The 24,226-nt window shown below is 33.3% G+C and overlaps 1 protein-coding gene and 1 long non-coding RNA gene across 2 annotated transcripts; both read right to left on the bottom strand.

Annotated features, from left to right (window-relative positions):
- Window positions 1–8,778: 8,778 nt before the first annotated feature.
- On the bottom strand, window positions 8,779–18,300 carry LOC145320183 (uncharacterized). Its single transcript, XM_080162622.1, has 7 exons — window positions 18,210–18,300; window positions 17,730–17,775; window positions 17,117–17,180; window positions 10,354–10,404; window positions 10,183–10,259; window positions 9,654–9,781; window positions 8,779–8,791 (listed from the first exon to the last, which is right to left on the bottom strand). The coding sequence occupies exons 2-7, from the start codon at window positions 17,748–17,750 to the stop codon at window positions 8,779–8,781; spliced, it is 354 nt and encodes a 117-aa protein (XP_080018748.1). The 5' UTR covers window positions 17,751–17,775; window positions 18,210–18,300.
- Window positions 18,301–18,944: 644 nt separating this feature from the next.
- On the bottom strand, window positions 18,945–21,912 carry LOC145319696 (uncharacterized). Its single transcript, XR_013880000.1, has 4 exons — window positions 20,778–21,912; window positions 19,526–19,581; window positions 19,350–19,369; window positions 18,945–19,023 (listed from the first exon to the last, which is right to left on the bottom strand). It is a non-coding gene; the product is annotated as an uncharacterized LOC145319696 (long non-coding RNA).
- Between the last annotated feature and the right edge of the window lie 2,314 nt (window positions 21,913–24,226).

The raw sequence follows: 24,226 nt of genomic DNA, 5'->3' as shown, positions 1-24,226 counted from the left end.
TTCAATTTGGTGGCATGACGCTTGACAATAAGTTATAGCTGCAAAGGAATCCCCCCTTACCTTACTATTAACATCACATCATGCGTCTGACATGGCAAATGTTACCTGATTCCAAGTAGTATGAAGACAGAAAATATCATTCTCCATTCCAGCTTTTTCCCAGGAAGAATTAGCTATCAACTTCCTAAAATTAGAATTTTTCAGGGATTAATGGGACAATGGAAGATAATTAATTTACACACTATTTCCTTAAGAAAATTTAAGCTGAACGGACATATTTATTTTCTAAAAAAGATTGTTTATGTATTCCAGAGTTTTTAAGACAGACAGATGAACAAAGTGTATTTTTAGAGCACGATGCACATCACAGTGTCCCAGAAAAGCCGTTTAAAAGAAAAAAAGCACACTATCTAAACCCAGCAACGTAATGAAATGTTGACGATTGAACCCGAAAATGAAGTTCTAGGTCCAAGGACGTCCAAGGGGGGGGGGGTAAAGGGGTGATTATCCCCCCAAAAGAATTTTTGAGTGCCTACGGCACTCCCAAAATATTTTTCATTTTACCCCTCCCATTTAAAATTTACCCCTACCATTTAGGAGGGGGTACTTACCCCCCCTAAACAATTTTGGTATGGTAAATAATCCTTATACTAAAATAACAGGATGTGTGTCTGTGTGTTTGTTTGTACCGAAGGATCTCGCTAACCGCTAAAACGATCGGGTTCTCCTTAACAGGGTAGATTCTCCTGGGTAGGTTTATAACTATTTTGGGGGAGGGTACCACCACCCTCCCGAGAGAAATTACAAAAAAAACGAAAATTAAAATTGAACGCAACATAGACATTATTTCTCAAATTAGATATTTGAAATGAAAAAAAAAACATTTAAAGTGCCACTAGAGGCCTCTAGGGGGCGTAGCCGCTATTACATATAAAAGTAACAGGATGTCCGTTTGTATGTGTGACTGCAAAAAAGGATCTCAAATCTTTTAAAGCAATATTCTGCTTTTTAAGTTTTAACACTCGACTATATAATTCATGTTCATGTTCGTTTGTTCTACCATTTCATTTCAGACTTCGCTTTTATGGATTTTGTCATCCTTGTTTCTTAATATACATTTGAATTTTTAAAATTTTAGTCTAAAAATTCAAATTGAATTCTTCTATCTTTTCCATTATTTTTTTGTCTTTACTTTACTTTAATTTTACCAGCTTTGGACGTCATTGTTCTTGTTTAGAGAAATCTTCCCTGGTTTGTGCCGTTAGTTTGTAGAAAGTTATAATAAATTAGAAACGGTCGAAATGACATGCACACATTTTAGTCAACTAGCGGCTTCGCCCCTAGAGGCCTCTAGGGGCACTTGAGGAAGAAAAGTTGAATCCCAAAATGCATATTTTGAAATTTAGATTTTAAAAAAGTTAAACAAATTATTTTTTTTTTTGGGGGGGGGAGGGGAAGGAAGGGGGGTCAACCTCCCCCCAATCCCATTTTTTATTTTATTTAAATTTTTTTTGGGAGGGGGGTAATTTTTTTATATGGGCGATTTCTCTTGGGAGGGTGGTGGTACCCTCCCCAAAAATAGTTATAAACCTTCCCGGGACTTATGTGAAGCTACCCTGCTAAGGAGAACCCGTTCGGTTCAGCGGTTAGTGAGATCCTTCTGTACAAACAAACAAACAGACAGATAGACATCGTTCTACTTTGTATTATAGATGTACACACATTGAATGTAATTGTTTATAGTTGAGTAATCAAACTGTCAAACATATCAAAGATAATTCAGGCTTGTACATTTTCCATATGTAATATGTCCTTATTTTGAATTTTCCAATTTAGAAAAGATATGTAATATGTCCTTTTTAGTAGCGAAGCTACTCTATAATTCACTTTGTTAGTAGCGAAGCTACTCTATAATTCACTTTGTTAGTAGCGAAGCTACTCTATAATTCACTTTGTCTGTCCGTCAGTCAGTCAGTCAGTAACGCTATGGGGGAAACGTGATTTTCTCGGATCCTATTAGAGATAGACAGCTGAAATTTTTGGTGAAGATTACTATGACATGTGCGCATCTAATCTATACATTGTTTTGTCCATCTGTCTATTAATTGGGGTGCTAGATCGATTCCTAGATTTTTACTTTTTTGCAATTTTCTCAACTCCTGTTCAAGATAAATGGCTGGAATTCAGGGATTAACTAAATTCAAATTCTCCACATTTTCATTAAGTTTTATTAAGATGCCTTTATTGGTTGGGGTGCTAGATCGATTCCTATATTTTTGGGTTTTCTTGATTTTTTCGATACCTATACAATATAGACAGCTGAAAATTTCAAGTATTGAATAAGTTTAAACTCTACATATTTCCATCAAGTCTTATTACGATACCCTTCTTAGTTGGGGTGCTAGATCGATTCCTAGTTTTTAAAGTTTTTGTGATTTTCTTAACTCCTGTTCAAGATAAACGGGTGGAATTTTAAAAGGTTTCGTGATTTTTATTATTGAAGTTTTTTTATAACATAACTCTATAGATCATTTTCCCCAGATGTCTATTCATAAATTTTGAGCTTCGCTACTTATGGATGTTGTCATCCTTGTTTTAATTTTCTTCACTCACCCCCCCCCCCACCCACCAAATAATTACCTGTTAAAGATTGGATTATCAACATGAAAATATCCGCCATTTGCAAGTATTTCGGGTAGAACAACATTAAGTTTGTTGAAAATTGCAAATCTTATCAAAATATTCTGCAATGTAGTACTTGCACACTAAAAAAATATAGAAATGACAAGGATGACAACATCCATAAAAGCGAAGCTCTGAAACGGTATGACATTAATTCTTGTGTCAGAGTGTCAGAACTGAATATACAAAATATATAAGTTTTGACAAAATTATACGTAAATTTGTTGCAAAACTTATTAATACAGAATACTATTTAAAGACATTCTGACATTTTTAGGACTTGATTGTAGAGATGCTTCGCTTATAATATTGTACCTTTTTGTAGTAGTAATCAGTACTCCAAAAAACCAGACCAATCGGATGATAATATCACATAAAAATCAACATGTTTATAATGGACATACGGACATTCTGGTAAAGATAATAGATTTTCTAAGCTTTCTGTATCCTACCTAACTGGTACTCGAAACATCATGCAAAGTTTTTAATTCGATAGGACAATTCTAACATACCTAAATAATTATTTACCTTGTGAAGTTTTGCATAACCAATTTTTGTAAGTTTATTACATTGCCCTTGTTTAGTAATGTCTTGCTTTAATGTTAATTCTTCTCGGGGAATGCTAAATACAAAACAAACAGTTTAATAAATACTTTTAATAATACTAGCGGCTTCGCCCCTAGCCTCTAGGGACTTTGCTCCAAGAGATAAAAAAAAAAAAAATAAAAATAAAGTACTACTGGTGCTGCTCATAGTCTAATGTGTTCTCAAGAAAACTAATCTTTCATTTCATTTTTAGGGGGGGTTGGGGGTGTCCCACCCCCAAGAAAATAGCGTAAAACCACCACAGGACCAATAGGTATATACCCTGAAGAGTAGAATCCAATCGGTACTTATTATAGATATATGTCTGTTTGAACTGAAGGGTCTCGCTAACCGCTGAACCGATATGATAATCATTTACAGGATAGCCTCTCATAGGTCCTGGGAGGGTTTATAACTATTTTGGGGAGGGTACCACCATCCTTTCCAGAGAAATTTCAAAAAGAAAAAGGAAAACGCCGCCTTGCAGATATATTTGGCAATTAACTAAAAACTAACACCATCTAGCGGTGAAAAAAAATATTTTTAGTACATAGCTTGAAAAGAAGCAAATCTATGTGTACCTAGAGGCTTCTAGGGCTTAGCCGCTAGTCAATAATAAAATGATAGCTTCACCACAAGCCCGTGGGGGCATGTTAGAATCTTCTGACCTTTTAACTTTTTGGCCAATGAAAACTAATCACCCCCCTCCCCATAATATTTAAATTACCTGGAAGATGTGAAATAAAAAGTGCATGCAAATAGTACTCCTATGCAAAAATATTTTCTTGTTTTTTCTTTCATTGTGTTTATCTTCTAACAATAACATCATTTATGATTTGCATATAACTACAGTATCCGCATACAAGTTGTTTCAAGGGATTTCTCTTAGAAGGGTGGTGGTACCCTACCTCACAATAATTATAAACCTTCCCAGGACCTTATGAGAAGCTACATTACATTGTAAAAGAGAACCATATTGGTTGTGCGATCTTTAGATACGCCCAGATAGACAGACACACACACATACACAAGTAATGATTAAACTATGTATTCGTCACAAAGGTTGTACAAAAATTAACAAAAAAATTGTGCTTCAAGTTGAGAGTTGTGTACAAATGAAATTATCTCACGCATGTCGCTAATTACAGCAGCTAAAAACATTAAATATTCAAAAAAAAAGTATACGGATGAGCAAGCAAAAATTCATAAATATCGATTGACATCTTTATTATATAGGATTTGTGGCTTCGCCCCTAGCCTTCGACCCTAGAGGTAATGTCGTGGTTCGCCCTCAAACACATTAAATTTTGATTTAAAAAATAAATATTAATATCCGAAATAGCCTAAAACCACCAAGGGACCTATAAGAATATAATGGAGAACAAAATCAATTTCGTACTTATCAGATTCTTAAGCTACAGACAAAAAAGACTTACTACTTTGTATAATATCCATAGACACAGTGTTTCGCCCTTTTAGGGCTCATCATTATGGCTCAATTCATCAGAGTTAATTGAACGTGGCGGGGCTTGAACCGGAAACTCTTAGATTACTAGACCAACACCCTATATTTGTGAAGGACATTATTTTGAGGGGGGAAGTGTACATTCCCCACCTGCTAGAATAAAACCTTTCCTAGACTATTACTAAACTAATATAAAATTGTGTAACATGGTCCAGACGTTTACCAGATCTTTAAAGGAACACAAATTTACAAACAACTAACTAGGTAAATAAAAATTCCACTTTCAGTTTTCAAAAAGGAAGGGTAAATAATTTTTTTTGGTGGGGGAAGGGGGGGGGAGAGGGGCTGGGATCAATTTTTTCTAAACCCCGAACCACTTCATTATGCAATCTATATTTTCCTGGATATTTTGTCTATGGTAGTCCATAAGTGTACAGTTTTACAGTACATTGTTTCTATTTGTTAAAGCAAAACGTATGATAAAAGAAAAAGATTCTTTTTAAAGTAAAATGCTTATATAACAATCGAAATCTATAATTTTTGATTTTCTACTGATCCACTTCATTATGCAAATCAAAATAAAATCAATGGGAAAACGTTTGTTTTGCACTTTTCTCCACTTTTCAAAATTGATTATGATAAAATAACAATTTTTTAAGGGATTTATGCATTAATTATAATGAAAAACAGTTTAAGGTAGATTTTAATGATTTTTCTAACTAATAAATAATTTTAAAAATGAAATTCAATCCCTATCACTTTAGAGGACAGCTGCTGACCCCCAGTCTTATGGATGAAGCTAAATACATGTTAAAGATAAAAATAACCCTCAAATGTACACAAAAATGTTTTTTGATGTGTTAAAAAAATCCATTTTAAAATCTTTATTTTGAGGATGATGGCCTTAAAGATGTTCTTACTGGTGGTGATTGTGAGCCAAATGTTATCTAAGTACATGACCATTACAACAACTTGTCTATTGACCTATGTACCATTTTTTGTAGTCATAGCAGCCTCCAATGAAGCCTCATGACATGAAATATAACCATTATCAAAAAACTACATTATTTACTTTATGAATTTTAGTAATTAAAATTGTAATTTTTTTCTTTTTTAATATTGCTTGGCTGGAGGCTGCTCTGACTACAAAAATTGGACCATAGTTCAATATATAAGTATTCATTATGGGCATGCACTTTGATAACATTTAGCTCACCATCCCCACCAGTAAGAGCATCATAAAGGCCATCGTCCTCAAAATCAAGATTTTAAAATGGATTTTTTTTAACACATCAAAAAACATTTTTGTATATTTTTTAGGGTTATTTTTATTTTTAACATGTATTTAGCTTCATCCATAAGACTGGGGGTCAGCAGCTGTCCTCTAAAGTGATAGGAATAGAATTTATTTTTTAAAATTATTTATTAGTTAGAAAAATCATTAAAATCTACCTTAAACTGTTTTTCATTATAATTAATGCATAAATCCATTAAAAAATTGTTATTTTATCATAATCAAGTTTGAAAAGTGGAGAAAAGTGCAAAACAAACGTTTTCCCATTGATTTTATTTTGATTTGCATAATGAAGTGGATCAGTAAAAAATAAAAAAATATAGATTTCAATTGATATATAAGCATTTTACTTTAAAAAAAATCTTTTTCTTTTATCATACGTGTTGCTTTAACAAATATAAACAATGTACTGTAAAGCTGTACACTTATGGACTACCATAGACAAAATATCCAGGAAAATATAGATTGCATAATGAAGTGGTTCGGGGTTTAGGTGAGATTTATAGTGGTATGGTGGAGAATAAGTAAACCTTATCCAAAATAATGAAAAACCTTACATGAACCTTGATATTACTTGATAGGGAGAATGTAGATGCCCTTTCGCAGAATAGTTATAAACCTTCCTGGATCTACGAGATCTTCACTGTAAAGGTGAATAAAATCAGCTCAGCGGTTAGCAAGTTCTTTTGCGACAGACAGACAAATATCTTGTTACTTGGTCCCTTTTGTTTGTCCTTCCTTCTGATTTTAGGGCTTTGCTTTATGGATGTTTACATCCTTGTTTAAGTTTTTTATTTGATGATTTAAATTAACGTTAATATCAATTAATAGAATATTAATTTTATTGTAAATTGATTATTTGTTGAAAGAAATTTGCAAAAAATGCACCGCTTTTACTGCTCAAACATCAAAGACAGCCACAAATAGACCCATTATCTCAATTTTGAAGCCTGCAGCTTCAATAACAATAAAGTTATAGGCATTCCAAAATGAAATTTTATGTCGATGAAAATTGTATAAGTTTCTTTGAAAGCAATCGTGATAGAAATTTCAATATTAAATATAACTTTATTTGTTATTGAAGATTAAAGCTTCAAATTTGGGGTATTGGGTCTAAACTCTAAATGTGGAAAATAAAAAACTTCATCAGCAGTTAAAGCAGTGTATTTCTTGCAGGGTTCCTTTAATAATTACATATTCTAGAGGTAAAGAAAGCTACTATGATAAACATAAAATAAGTAGATAAATTTGATATTACTAATAATGTTCAGATTCTCATTTGAGGAGAACAGGGTTTTTCGTGAAACTTGCTATTTAGCCAACCAACCAAACAGCTTTGAAAATGTATCCTGTTAATTATAGAATAAATTTATCTGAGATATATTACAATTAAAAAAACTGACACTTTTTGTTATGAAGTTAACAACAAAATTTAAAATTTCTAAATAGAAATTGTGTTCTGTTGACAAAATCGTTTCATAGCAATATCTAACAAGCTCTGAAACTCCAACCCACTTATTTTTTGTAAATTGATTATAAGGGGAGAGGGTTAGGCCACCCACAGGCCCAACACTGCATCATAATCAAAGACATTAAAAACCCTCTTCTTAAAGTTGCTTTGTCAGTAATGCAACATAAAAATTTTGAGTCATGGGACGGTATTACTCATTGCCTCCTTACTTGCAATACAAGGACTTTCAAAGAATGCTTTTTCAATCAAAAAGTTGGATGCCTGTAGGCCTTCAGATGCACTTCATTGATAAGATTTTCTTCAGATATAATTCAAATGAATAACATGAGATTTTATTCTATTCCTGAATGCTTTTACCAGCAGATTCACAGCCGTCTCTTGGGCAACTAAATAAATTTCATATTTCTATTTTCAAATCGAAGCTTTAATCTATGTTATTGAAATCTTGCATTATAGGGGGGTCATAATATGTTTTCATAACTTGATAACAAATACCACAAACAGTTTTGGCTTTTTTTCCTGAAATTGCCTTTTTGAGCACAATCTCGCCCCCCCCCCCCCTCCTCCTGTTAAAAAGAAATAAACCAAAAATCAGGTATTTTTTGTTTGTATTTGCTTTAAGTTTTATTTAGTACTGGGAGCCACACAGGATTAGGTTCCCATAATTATGTTAGGCATTTTGAAAATAAAAGGATGACAACATCCATAAAATCAAAGCTCTGAAATGGTAGAACAAACGAATATTAACCTTCAAGTATAATACAAAAAAGGTGTATTAACTTTTATTTTTATAGCTAGCCGGTGCTTTTAGTAAGTAGTAGATGTAAAAATTTCTATAGAATTCAGATATGCAATCGGTTTTTAGGTAGACCTCTTATTTTTTAAGTAATTTAAGTTTTTTTAAAAACAAAATTAAGTCGTTTTTAAGGTACTAAAACGCACCAAAATAAAAATAAAAATGCCAGTATGAACAAAAATAGTAAGATCTTTAATATGACACCTTACTTTTAAATTCTGTTGAGAAATTATTGAAAAAAATAGATTTTTTAAATCTTGGTTTAATCAAAACTTTAAACAAAAATATACTCTACCACAGGCATAAAAAATATGGGTTCGTGTATACTTTTAGAATCAGAAAAATATTACAAATCCATTGTAAGCAAAATTGAAAAAAAGTAAAAAAAATAAAAAATAAAAATGGCCTAGCATATTATTTTGTACAGGCAACACTATTTTTACCCGCTCTTTACCCACTTCCCATTTTTACCCCCAAAACAAGGTTTAAGATGGTTGCCTGTATAATATAATATAATAGTTTCATATAATTTCTTTTATTGTAGTTTATTTACTATTTTGTAAACTTTTTATTTCAATTTTGCTTAGAATCGATTTGTAATATTTTTCTGATTCTAAAAGTATATATGAACCCGTATTTTTATGCCTGCGGTAGAATATATTTATGTTTAAAGTTTTGATTAAACCGAGATTTAAAAAATCGATTTTTAAAATAATTACTCAACAGAATTTAAAAAGTAAGGTGTCAAATTAAAGATCTTACTACTTTTGTTCATACTGGTATTTTTTTTTCTTTTATTTTGTTGCGTTTTAGTACCTTAAAACCGACTTAATTTAAAAAAAAAACTTAAATTACTTCAAAAATAAGAGGTCTACAAAAAAAACGATTGCATATCTGAATTCTCTGGAAAATTTTACATCTACTACTTACTAAAAGCACCGGCTAGCTATAAAAATAAAAGTTAAGACACCTTCTTTACAAGTTTTGTCAAAATTGCATGTAAATATGTTGTAAAACTGTTAAACACAGGATACTGTTTAAAGGACATACTTACATTTTTAAGACTTGATTATAGATATGCTTCGAATATAATATTGTAATTTGTTTTTTATGAATAAGTATTCTAAAAATAAGATGTATAGGATAATTATACCACAGAAAAAATTTATCAAGAAAATTAAAAACAACATGACAATCTGGTAATGATTATAGAGTTGTTTTGATTTCTAAATCATACCTAACTGTTATAGAAATCATCATGCAAAGTTTGAAATCAATAGAAAAATTCTAACATGTCTCAATTGACGTAAAGAGCTAACCCTGACCTAACCGTTTTTGATGGACGGATGAACGGACTAACCCTAACTTTAGAAAAGCTTTGCATTTAAAATTCAATAAGTAGGAATTAAAGAAAATGAAATTTTTCCTGAAAAATCCTTCAATTCCATATGAAGCTTCCAAGCAACAGCAGTGGTTACTACGATAAGGCTAAAAAATAGAGTAATAATTACAGAAAAGTATAGAAAAAAAAACATAGACAACCAATTCTTTGATTGTACAACCTTATGCTTGAATTCCTAACTGGAAAGGGTGATGTATTTATGTATCGTTTACCCATACTCTCACTTATCTACTGTTGCTATTACATGTTTCAGAGAGAAGCAATAGAACCAATTTGAAATCAGCTCTAGTATGCTTGGAGTGGGCATACCAGAACTGAACCCTATTCTAACTATTAATGTTGCGCACCTGCCATAGTAGCAGAAGGATCCATTTTAAACGTCTTTAGTTATGACTCGTTGTTAAACAAAGATTTGAACCTATCTCCTCCACAACAATGAGTGGATGCGTTATAAGTTAAGCCATGGTTGCGGATTAAAAACTCTGACCTTACACATTCCAGGTGGACAGGTACGCCCCTCTATTGCAGACATGACAATCTGTGCAATACCTCCTGTTGCTCCACCTAGCATAATTAAAGGTTTATTGTTGTAAGGATAATAAACTTGGAAAAAGGAACATATTTGGCTTTCAAAAGATTATCATTAGCAAATATCTACCTGTGACTGTAATTCCAGCAACTGGCAGGGCTTGTAACATATCAGATCCACCTGAAGATAATGTTTTTAAACATTTATTACTTTCCAGTATGATTCCAGATCAAATTTATTTTTAATAGATTAATACTGGTTCTAGGCCATGATAAAACAATTGTATTGTAACATATTCTTTATAATTGTCAACAAAAGTTTTCTTTCATTAAATGCTTCTGTTATTTTCTGGCGCCAATAAAAATTTTATTAGTGCTGCTTAAAATATCTTCAGGTTAAGGTTCAGTAGAGATTTTTTAATGTTGTGGAACCTAGGATACATTTTATTCTGTAAAGATGTAATACTCTAACGGCCACTGGGATATTATGATAAGTAAAATTAAAACAACCCTTTAAATGCAGGAGACTTGTCTTGAGCATCATCTGTCATAATGGATGTGGTACTCTAACACTCAAGGATTTTAGTTTATGTAACTTCCAACAGACAACCAACTCCATGATTGCATGACCATTTTTAAGTCTTTAGTTAAAATGGTTATGACACGTTGTGACACGTGTTAGGCAAAGATTGAAACCAGGGTTCGGAAGCCGCGCTATCAGCCGCGCGGCTGCGGCTGCGGCTGAATCCTAATTTGCGGCTGCGGCTGCGGCTGCGGCTGCTTAAAGTTATGGAAGTGGCTGAGGCTGAGAGTGGCTGAGGCTTAGTGCGGCTGAGAGTGGCTGCGGCTGAATGCGGCTGAGGCTTAATAAGAATTGGGGTGGCTGAGGCTTACAGTGGCTGAATTGGAATTTTGTGGCTGAGGCTTCGAGCGGCTGAGGCTTACAGTGGCTGAGGGTGGCTGAGGCTTACAGTGGCTGAAGGATTTGTGGCTGAGGCTGCGGCTTACTGAAAGCCGCGCGGCTCATAGCGGCTGCGGCTTACAGTGGCTGATTGGAAAATTAAGCCGCGCGGCTGAGTGAGGCTGAGGCTGAGAGTGGCTGATAACATAATTAAGCCTCGCGGCTGATTCTGAGGCTGCGGCTTACTGAAAGCCGTGCGGCTGAGGCTGTGGCTGAATTAAATTCAGCCGCGCAGCTGAATGCGGCTGCGGCTGAATACAATATTAAGCCTTGCGGCTGATCTTATGGCTGATTATAAAATAAGCTTTGCAGCTGAGGCTTCGGCTAAATTGGATTTTTTAAATGCATTCTAGGACATTTTTTGGAGAGTTGAGGGTGGTTAGGGGTTGTGAGAATAAGAGTGGAGGGAAGAGGGGGGAGGACAGCAGGATTTTTTCAAATGTTTGATTCAGAATTAGTACCCAAATTTTATACTGGTACCCAAAGTTTTATACTGGTACCCAAAGTTTATTCTGGTACCCAAAGTTTTATTCTAGTACCCAAAGTTTTATACTGGTACTCAAAATTATATACTAGTACTCAAATTTTATTCTGGTACCCAAAGTTTTATTCTAGTACCCAAAGTTTTATACTGGTACTCAAAGTTTTATACTGGTACCCAAAGTTTTAGTCTGGTACCCAAAGTTTTATAATGGTACCCAAAGTTTTAGACTAGAACCCAAAGTTTTATACTGGTACCCAAATTTTACTGGTAACCAAAGTTTTATACTGGTACACAAAGTTTCATACTGGTACCCAAAGTTTTATACTGGTACCCAAAATTTTATACTGGTACCCAAAGTTTTATTCTGGTACCTAAAGTTTTATACTGGTACCCAAAGTTTTATACTGGTACCCAAAGTTTTATACTGGTACCCAAAGTTTTATACTGGTACCCAAAGTTTTATACTAGTACCCAAAATTATATACTAGTACTCAAAGTTTTATACTGGTACCCAAAGTTTTCATACAGGTACCCAAAGTTTTAGACTAGTACTCAAATTTTATTCTGGTACCCAAAGTTTTATACTTGTACCAAAAGTTTTATACTAGAACCCAAAGTTTTATACTGGTACCCAAAGTTTTATACTGGTACCCAAAGTTTTAAACTGGTACCCAAAGTTTTATACTGGTACTAAAAATTTATACTGGTACCCAAAGTTTTTTACTGGTACCCAAAGTTTTATACTAGAACCCAAAGTTATATACTGGTACCTAAAGTTTTATACTGGTACCCAAAGTTTTAAACTGGTACCAAAAGTTTTATACTGGTACTAAAATTTATACTGGTACCCAAAGTTTTTTACTGGTACCCAAAGTTTTATACAGGTACCCAAATTTTATACAGTTACCCAAAGTTTTATACTGGTACCCAAAGTTTTATACAGTTACCCAAATTTTATACTGGTACCCAAATTTTATACTGGTACCCAAAGTTTTATACTGGTACCCAAAGTTTTATACTGGTACCCAAAGTTTTATACTGGTACCCAAAATTTTATACTAATACCTAAAATTTTGTTTTAATATTGGTACCCAAAGTTTTATACTGGTACCTTAAGTTTTATACGAGTACCCAAAGTTTTATACTGGTACCCAAATTTTATATTGGTACCCAAAGTTTTATACTGGTACCCAAAGTTTTATACTGGTACCCAAAATTTTATACTAATAGCCAAAAATTTATTCTGGTACCCAAAGTTTTATACTGGTACCCAAAGTTTCATACTGGTACCCAAAGTTTTATACTAATAGACAAAAATTTATTCTGATACCCAAAGTTTTATACTGGTACCCAAAGTTTTATACAAGTTTTTTAGCAGTAGGAATTTATTTCAACATCTTTAGTTATGATGCAGTACAAAGCCTATCAACTCCCAGACGACGAGCCGATGCGCTACATGTTGAGCCACGGTCGAGGGTTTCTATGACATTAACTCAATTGGTCCAACAACCCTGGATAACTAAGGGGAATTATATCTTTCCTTTGCGCCTGTTCATGTTGCACACCTAGCACCTAGGAACCATTTAATGTCTTCAGTTATAACGCAGTGTCTGCGCGAGATTCGAACCTATTACATCCCTGATGACAAGCAGATGCGCTACTTGTTGAACCTTGGGGAACCAATTCTTTCCTTTTCTGTATTAGTTTAAGTGACATCTATCCAGCAACCAACTTTTTTTTATTGAACTACCTGCCTGAAAGTTTTATGGTAATGAGTTACGCCTGTTTATGAGCCAAGGAAATCCTCCTACTCCAACTTTACATGTTGCACACCTGCCATAGCAGCAGTAGGAACCATTTAATGTCTTCAGTTATAACGCAGTGTCTGGCCGAGATTCGAACCTATTACCTCCCTGATGACAAGCAGATGCGCTTCTTGTTGAACCTTGGATAATTAAGGGGAACCAATTCTTTCCAATTTAAGTGACATCTATCCAGCAACCAACTACCTGCCAGAAAGTACTATGTTAATGAGTTACGCCTGTTTACGAGCCAATGAAATCCTCATACTCTAACTTTACATGTTGCATACCTGGCATAGCTGAAGTAGGAACTATTTAACGTCTTCAGTTTTCACGCAGTGTCTGGCCAAGATTCGAACCTATTACCTCCATGATGACAAGCAGATGCGCTACATGTTGAGCCATGGTACGCAGGTTAAATTTGTCTTAAAAATAATCGTCTTTAAAATGCTTATCATATGTACACTTGCAATAAATGTATTTGTCATAAAAACTTACCTCTTATGAAAAATGTTTTTTTTACAAAAGTGCTTTTTATTACAATTATTCATGGGTATAATTTTTATGACTAACTTTAATCTTAATGACAATGTAATTATGAAGTTATTACAAAAAATACTAAACAATAGGTACTGGAAAAAGAAGAACTGAATTAAAATAATTTTTTGGGGGGTAGGGTGATTTTTATTGGGTGGGGAGGGCCGGGGCGAGTAAATCCCATTTTTAATTTTGGGGTGATGTTTAATTTTTTTTCTAAGGCAATTTTTTTCTGGTAGTGTGATGGTACCCCCCCCCCCCCAAAAAAAAATAGTTGTAAACCTTCCCAGTACCTATAAGAAACTACCCTGAATAGGAGCACCATATCGGTTTAGTAGTTAGCGAGATCCTGTAGTACAAACATATAGACAGACAAACAAACAGACATCATAATACTTAATGATCTAAAAATAAGACAAATTTTCATTTTGAAATATTGGAGCTCTGATAGCTTTTTGGTACGGTAACAGCTTTGAACCATCTATCATCCGGGTTCGAATCCCAGAAGAAAAAAAAATTTGGGTGGATGAAGGGTGACTTTTATTATTTTTTTATGGGAAAATAGGGGGGAGCTTCACATTACCACTTTATATAATAGAATATGTGGATATACTAAAAAAAAGAAAATTTGTTAATAAAATTATGGACCTCATTTATTGGCCAGTTCATTTATATATCCCATATTGAGGGGAGAGATGGATTAAAGGGGGTGTATGGGGGTTATTGTTATTTTAGCCAGCTGAGATTATTTCTTTATCAGAGTACATGAAAATATGGACAACATCAAAGTAATAATATATCGATTCATGTATTGCTTATAAATTCAGAAATTGTATAACATAATGATAAGATAAAGAAACATTTTTTTTATAATAATTGCAGTTTCGAAAATAAAATCAATTTTAGTAAGCATCTTTGTAAAATAAACAAAATCGGATGATATATGATAATCATTTAACTATTTCAATCTATCGAGTACATAAAGATTATGTAGATTTTTTTGCATATTATACAGGACAATTTATTGCATTTTACAGACCTTTTTTTAACCAACTTTAAAAAGTAAAATACATTGCTGTTTAAATTTTTTTTGTTAGAAAACATATTAGGATAATTTGTGTTCAAAATAAACACACACACACACCCTCCCCCCTCTCCAAATCTTAATTTAATTATTTTCATTAATTTAAAAATACTATGAAAAATGAAATATGTATAAATCTTTTTTTTTGCATAACTTTTTCAGTGTCTCTCATCAACCACAAAGTATTAAATACATTTAAGATTGAAGAAATATCTAAGTAGGAGAAGCTTAATTATATAGAACAAGTATTGCGTACCTAAACGGAAAAATAATAGAGAAGCTACTATATAACTTGAGTATCACAAAAATCGATTGCCCCCTGTGAGGTTTGAACTCATGGTCCCTAGTTTACAAGACGAGTGCTCTACCATTGAGCTAAATAGGCCACTTGTACAAGAAAAAAAATTTAAGATAATACAAATTCATAGTGAATATTAAGTAAATTCTGAAAAATTTGTATCTTTTAAAAACAATAAAATTAGGCAAACGTCAGTAGGGCAGTTACCCTATAAATAGTATTCAATAATATTCATAAGTATCAACGTTCAATAACGTATTGCTCCTGGTGAAATTCGAACTTATAACCCCGGCATAACAGTGTAGAATAACCGTGCGCTAACTGATTGCGCCACTGGAGCTCTTACTTTACAGGTTCAAACTTTTTGTAGTTGTTCGAGATGGTAGTTTCTATGTTGTAATTTTTAAAAAAACTTAAGATAAAATTTTTATAAAAGAATATAAAAAAATTTAAAAGTATAACATTTAAAAAAATTATTTTTGGGCGATGGAAATGTCTGACCCCCACCCCAAAATTAGCTCAAAACCATCCAATGTCAATATATATATAACTAGCGGCTATGCCCCTAGAGGCCCCTAGGGGGCACTTGAGGAAGAGAGAGAGTCAAATTTAATAACCCAATTTCTTATTTTAAATTTTTAAAGAAAAGTAAAAAAAAATATTTTTTTGGGGGGGGGATTTTTTTTTTTTTTAGGGGGGGGGCCTCCCCCCTCATTTTTAATTTTAGTTTAAAAAAATTTTTAAAAATTTTTCTTTTTTTAAGGGGGGGGGATTTTTAATTTTTTGGGGGGGTTGAGGGTGTCCCACCCCCAAAAAAATAGTTATAAACCTTCCCAGGACCTATGAGAAGCTACCCTGTTAAGGAGAACCCGATCGGTTCAGCGGTTAGAGAGATCCTTCGGTACAGACACACAGATACACAGACACACAGACATCCTGTTACTTTAGTAAAAGGATTCCTGAGAAGGACAACATTGTCAGTTCAGTGGTTGCTGAGATCTTAAGCTTCAGACAGACAAAATTAAATGAAAATTAAGCCCCGCGGCTGAATTGACGGCTGAGGCTTGTACTAATTTAGCACCTGCGGCTGCGGCTGGGGCTTACAATATCTCAGCCGCGCGGCTGTGTCAAAGCTGCGGCTGAATTTAAAAAATTAAGCTGCGGCTGAGGCTGCGGCTTACAAATATCAAGCCGCGCGGTTGCGGCTGCGGCATAATCATAACTTTGCAGCTGCGGCTGAGGCTTTCTTGAAGCCGCGCGGCTGAGTGCGGCTGCGGCTTCAAATTATTAACAGCCGCGCGGCTGAGTGTGGCTGAGGCTTCCCCAACTATAAGCCGCGCGGCTGATTGCGGCTGAGGCTTAGAGGGGCGTTGGCTGAATGAGGCTTAGTGCGGCTGAGGCTTAATGTGGCTGAATTGGAGTTTTGTGGCTGAGGCTTACAGTGGCTGAGGCTTACAGTGGCTGAATGCGGCTGAGGCTTACAGTGGCTTATGTTTTCTTTAAGCCGCGCGGCTGCGACTAAGGCTGAGGCTTATTGGGTGGCTGAGGAAGCCGCGCGGCTGATTTTGAGGCTTCTCGTAAGCCGCGCGGCTGATGGTGGCTGAGGCTGAGGCTGCGGCTGCGGCTTCCGAACCCTGATTGAAACCTATTCAATCCTATCAACATGAGGATGCACATATGTTAAGCCATGATTGCAGGTTAAACAACAAAAATCAAAATATCACTACCTGGAAAATCAGACTTCAATGATGTCTGAAATGGAACAATAGGAATACCCTGCAGCAATAGACCCTAGAGATTAAATTAAAGTTAAAAATGGTGTTAACATCCAAAAGTAGTGAAACATATAAAAATCATAACAAAACAAGAATAGCTAACAAATGAAGGTAGAAAATTAGTTTTAGTTATTTCAATCAAAGGATCCTTATTTGAATCTCCTATTACTTCCTAATTAATATGTACTATAAAGGGTAACAGGACAAACGCAGGAGTCTCATACATCGGAGTGGACAAAGGGAGTAGTACTAAAATATCAATTTAATTAAGTATTTCTTTACGGATTTGGTTAGATTAAGATATGAATATACAAATAAGGCGCTTGCAGGGGTTAAGCATTTAAAAAAAAACATATAAAATGGTCTAAAATAGGTTATGTTAGGTTTATTGTCCACTCCTGCGTTTGTCCTAGGATCCTATAAAGAAATACTACTCCAGGAAAAAAGGTTAAACACTTAAGACATATGTTCCTATAGGCAGAGCAAAAATTCTTTAATGTAGCTGACTGATGAACAGACAAACATTCATACTTACAGAGCAGGTTTGCACTAAAAACTAACTCACCAACAAAAGCATAGCAATCATAAATATTGTGGCAAAAAGTTGAACCCTGAATATGAATATTCATAATTAACAAAATAAAAGTCAAAGAGTGGCATCTTCATATTCACTAGAGCAAGTTTGAAATCCTGGGGCACTTTTAAGCTCTCTTTTAGGAGCCATTATAACATGTAATTGTTTGATAATTTAGAAAAGATAGCCCTTTTTGAATCACCATAAATAATGCATAATAACTCATAGATAGGATTTAAATGATCAGAAAAATATCTTTAAAAAAGAACAAATAAATATGTACAACTAAAAAGTAAATATCATATTTTTGTTTGATAGAAATAAAATAAAGATATAAATTTTCAATGTTTAGTTGGATTAGAAACAATTTGTGTCTTCAATTATCATTTAAAAAAACTAAATATAATTTAAAAATGTAGGAAAAGTCATAATCTATTCTTGTAAATTTTTTATTAATTTTGTGAAACTTACAGTGAAGCAGTCACTTCATTGCGACTATAAGCATCATAATCAATGTTTTTAGGTGTTTGTCTTGTTTCAGCCACATCACCACTCCGTTCAGCTACTTACATACATTGGATAATTCTTCATTTATATCTTCTACATTGCATTCAAAATTTTAAGAATAATGCAATTTCCATTTTATAAAGAAATTAAATTTTTTTGTGTTATAAAAATACACTTTTAAAACATGTATTTACATTCCATTGCAAAAAACGCGATATTGGGTTTGTTTAAATATCCATTTAATTAGGTTTTTTCAAGAATTTTATGCGTGTGAAAATTTTTCAAACGTGGGAACCATTTATTTTGATTTAAATGGTACATATGACTTTCATTTAAATTCATTTTTTGGACCCGTGGGAATTTTTTTAACGTGTGAACCATTTAATTTTCTTTTAAATGACACACATAATTTCATATTTCTGATGCATGGGAAAAAAGTATGAGATGAGAAAATAATCTACATTTCCAGTATATCTTCGAAACCGATTAATATACGGTGGATTAGAACCGGTTTTCCGCCATACTATCGCTGGATCATTTAATATCTTGGGATTTAAATATCCATTTATGCTAAATTTTGTTTGCTTAAATAACTCATTTAAGCTATATTTTTAAATTTTTAACAAACAAAAAATATGTGTTTAAGACCTATTGTAAGAAGATATTTAAGTTATCAAAATAAGATTATCCATTCCTTTAAATTCATCCTTGTTGTCATCTGTGTTTGAACTAATAGTAGAACTTATATTTTCATTCTCATTAGATATCTCTTGTGTGTCTGTTTTTAAAATATTAAAAATATTTACTCAACATTTAACATTAGGTTCTTTTAGTTGTTTTCTCAGAAAATATATTTAAGTTTGGCTGGATTAGAACCTGTTCTGATCCATGATGAAAAATCATGTATTTTATCATACAAAATAATATCCACAAATGATAAAATAAATTCATTTAAATTAAAAGCAAAAAAGGATTTAATCTTGTTTTTAAAAATTGTATTCTCCCTATAGCTGTCTATTGTATAATATAATGTGATAACTATTCTGATATTTGTTGACAACCCTTAGTAAGAAAATCAATATAGATTATAAATATTTTTAAAACCTGAATTTTGTGTCATCACCCTGAAATAAAAAAGATATTAGCAATAATAAATGTGGTCTTCAATCATGGCAAGTTTATGGCATTTTTTAAAGGGTTCTGTAAGCTTAGGAAACACCTAGGTTTTTTCTATCTATCAAAGATTAATTTTCTAGTCCTCCTGTAGATATAAGACTAACCTGTTTATCAATAGAAGAGAAATTATCGAGGTATAGAGCTTTAAATAACCACACATCTGAAATTATACAAATACAAATTAGTAAATATTTATTTTTCATTGTAAAAGTTTACTTATTTTACAAGTAAGCACTTATAAGTAAGTTCATTTTATAGGTTTATAAATCAATTTATGAGCAAAAGTTACTTTTTAATCAACTGGATAAAAAGTGTGATAGTCATGAATTTTAAAATACAAGAAAATTGACAAAATTATATATTCATACTCAATAATGAACAAAAAATTAGCCACTTTGTAGATTAGAATTATTGGTGGAAAAATTTGGACACTGCTGGATTTAACCAAATAAAGATCTAATAAATCTAAAGGGTTCTAAAGTTTCAAATGAGAATAGTTATTCGTGGATAAAAAATGTACAATTACAAATTTAAAGCCAGTTTTTTTAGCCCCGAGAAGCTGAAGGCAAGGGCTAAAAAAAACTTGCTTTAATCTTATGATTGTACATTTTTATATTTGTAGAAAAGTGGATATGATACAATGCTAGACATTGTATTTTTGTATCGATGAAAACCGGTTCTAATCCACCAGATATTAATCGGTTTCAAATGAATATGAGAAAAATTTATTTATAAAAGCATCACTTAAAATTTTAGATCCATGACAGACAGTGGAAAGGCAAATATGATTACAGCAGAGTAAGACATAGACTTAGTGAAGCTGTGTTAGTAGTAACTTAGGCTTGCTAAAAATCCTTTGCAGCTGGGCTTTGTCGTGAAGGCTGCAAATTCTAGATGTGACTGAAGTAGCTGTGATAAAGGCAAGTGTATCAGCAGAGGAAGACTAAGTTCGAGTGAAGCTGTGTAAGTCTTGTCTTAAAAATGGAGAATGGGGATAGTTTTTACAGATTTTGGCCTACCCATTCTATTGACGTCATAGTATCATGGTAGAGGGAGAGAGAAAAGGAATGGGGAATGAACCCCCCCTAGAAAAGAAAAGAGGTATAGGGTATTTCCAAACGTCAATAGAATAGGTAGGCCAAAAGCAGAGACATCTATCCCCATTTTGCTAGGGCACTATAGACAGTTACACTCGAATTGGTTGCAACTAAGGGTGGTTTTGGCTAGTTGAGACTTTTGGTAGAATTGGCTGAAGGCATCACTTAAGGTTACTTAAGCTGGATTTGGTTTATGGATTATGAATCTTAGAGTAGCCCAATTTTTATAAATATGTTAAAAAAATAGAAAGTAACTTACTTTAAAGATTTTTTTTTCTTTCTTTAACTGTGTATTACAAAGGTTCTGAAATAAATATTAAATGAAGTAACATGAAGTAAATAGTGTGAAAAAGAATGATCAAAATAAATATTATAGTTTTGTTCCAAAAATGAAACAAATTTATCCATTTCATGCTTATATAATGGTGAAACCGTTAAAGGGGGTGTGCATGAAAAAATTGAAATACTTAACAGTGATACATACCTACTAGGCACTATATCTTAGTGTATTTTTTCATAAATATGCAAAGAATAAAATTTTAAACAGAAGAAATAGCATAAACATTAGAGGATATTTTTGTCAGTGTTGGCATTGTTAAACATTAAATAATAATAAAACAAGTTCAAAAATCCCAAAAACACTTTTAAAATTCCAGAAAGAAAAGCCACTGTTGGTATACTTAAAATAAAGCTATGATACATTTTAAAATATTAAATCAATTTATGAAATACAATATTTTGCATGAAAATTTAATCTAAAATTTAACAATTTAAAAAAGTATGGATCATGGAAAGAAAATGAAGAAGCAAGTTTTATTGTATTTCCACAGTAGATTTTAACAGCTAACTTTAGGTCAGGTAAATGTTAATTATTGCCCTGCAGGGTTAGGAAATTTACCCGGTGGGACTAGAAATAGGAGAAAAGCTATTGGGAAAATATAGTGAAACCCGTTTTCTTTCCATGATCCAAAAGTACTTATTTCAACTCTAATTATCAAAATCTAAATTAAATGATTTTAAATACTGCAGTTATCAATTTTTTCTTGTTACAGCTTAGACCTTTGATTGAAAAACTCAAGTTAGTAATAATGAAAAATTAGTGTATGCTGGATAAAAGCTGGGACTCAAGTTGTGGTGCCCTGCATTGGTATGTAATCTGACTATTCAATATTTCAGTGTTTTTTTCCATTACATAAGCATGGAATGATTTCCAAAAACTGTAACAAATATTTTAAAACATGTTAATTGATCATTTTTTCAACACTTTCAAATAACATGGTTATAAATCTAAATTTTGATAATGTATAATGTAAAATAGTTTTTTTGGTTTGATTATCTTGGACTAGAATAAAATAAAATAATAATTTAAAAATAAAATTATTGAGGAGGGGTCAATTATAATACAAAAGAAATATAATAGAAAATGCTAGAGTTGAAACCAACACTTTACAAGAAAAACTAACCAGCCTTGTACCTGACTTACAACAACTAAAACTTCGTTCTCTGCTGACAAACTATCAAACCAAAATTCTTAACACATACCTCAAACAAAAACAAAATAAATTCAAACATCTAAAACAAAAATCTTCTTACAATAACAACACTACAGACCAACCAACCAACACCCCAGCTGCTAGGATCAGAAAAAAACGAAACAGACCTGGGATAAGAAAGAGAAAATACCTGAAAAAACTGCGTGACAGACAGAAGAAACAAGAATTAAATGTGATATTTAACTACTCTAAAATTAAGTTAAATGAAGCTACAATTAAGCTTCTAAACCGTGGACTAAACTTTGCAATTAAAGGCCCTGCACCAACAAAGTCTGAGATAAGAACTGATTGTAGAATGTTCAACAGAAGATGCTTATGGAAAGAAAAAATGTGGGACAACAATCAAGACAATTTTATACCACCAATATTCAAAGAAGAAAAAACAAGTATGCCCACAGGACCAACGCCTAGATACTTAACAGGATTCCTTAACACAGTTGAATCAAACATCTGCAACAGACATAACTGGAACACAGATCTCCTTAACCCAGCAAGAAGAAACATTACACAACAAGAATACACTGCTTTACTCAACCTACAACAACTCCAGCACGACCAACAAATTATTATTAAACCTGCTGACAAAGGCTCAGGAATAGTCATCCTTAATTATGATGACTACGTAGCAAGTTGTACTGAACATCTAAACCTCCAACAAAAACAGTCTGATGGTTCAAGCCTCCCATATTACATAAAAGCTACAGATCAGGAAGTAAAACTGGCAAAAAGAGAAATCTCTAAAGCTTTAGAAAATGCCAAGAACAACGGTTGGATCAGCCAAGATGAATATAAAGCAATGGATCCAACAGATTGTGGACCTGGGTACTTTTACCAGCTTTTTAAAGTACACAAGACCTTCCCTGAAGGCTCCATCCCCCCAGGTAGACCGATTGTCAGTGGGAGAGGTTCCATCACAGAAAACATCTCCAGATTTGTTGATCATCATACAAGATCTATGGTCAAAACTCTCCCATCTTACCTAGAGGACACCAGAGACTTCCTCAACATGTGTGAAGAAATAAATTCAGAGGGAGGAATACCTGATGATGCTATTATTGTAACTGTTGATGTCACTGCCCTGTATACAAACATCTGCAAGGAGGATGCCACCAGAGCTATGGCCGAAGCTCTTGCTAAAAGCAAAGATTTAGCTGTCCCTGCAACTCTAATACTTCAACTTCTAAACCTAGTATTCAGCTGCAATTTCTTTCAATTTGGTAAAGATTTATATCGTCAAACAATTGGTACAGCAATGGGCTCTCCCTCAGCTGTAAATTCTTCTACATTAACCATGGGAATGTTAATTGATCCTGTTATGAGACACATGGCAACACAGATTGAACCAGACACAGATCTTATCAGAAAATTTGCAAGATTCTTAGATGACATTATTTTCATATGGCTAGGAAGTGTGGACAACCTTGAAACTTACCTGACAAACATCAACAAAATTCATCCAACAATTAAATTCACCCACAGCTACACCTGCCCTTTTCCATGCAATATTACCGAACAACATGACTGCTTTTGCTATTCTTCACGTAGCATACCCTTCTTGGACACTCTGGTAACCATAAAAAACGAAAAAATCATTACAGACCTGTATAGAAAACCAACAGACAGAATGCAATATCTTCTTCCTTCATCCTGCCATCCACCACATACAATAAATAATATCCCATATTCGTTGTGCCACAGACTAGTTAGAATATGCTCAGAAGAAGACACTTTGATGAAAAGACTAGATGAACTCAAACTATTTTTACTGATGAGAAATTATGACGAGAAACTGATCAACACAAGCATACAAAAAGCCTTAAATCTAAAAAGGAGTGAAGCCCTTCAGAAAGTGACAAGAGAGAAGAAAAACAGAATACCCTTTGTTGTATCCTACCATCCATCATTGCCCCCACTGTCAAAAATACTTAATGATGCATGGAAATTTATGACATTGAATGACCAACACCTACAAGAAATTTTTCCCCACCCTCCCATGGTTGCTTACAGACAGCCAAGATCTGCTAGCTTAAGAGCACGCCTTGTAAAGACAAAATTACCATCAAGAAAACAGCGAACTTTACCTGGCCTCAAAAAATGCCAACAACCAAGATGTAATACCTGTAGCTATATTCAAGAAGGTAAAAAAGTTGTTAGC

This window comes from Acartia tonsa, chromosome 5, assembly GCF_053477335.1.
Source record: "Acartia tonsa isolate MP-2025a chromosome 5, ASM5347733v1, whole genome shotgun sequence".
NCBI classification, from domain to species: domain Eukaryota; kingdom Metazoa; phylum Arthropoda; class Copepoda; order Calanoida; family Acartiidae; genus Acartia; species Acartia tonsa.
Note: the sequence above shows the minus strand (reverse complement) of the source record. Positions and strands in the feature narration are given on the sequence as shown.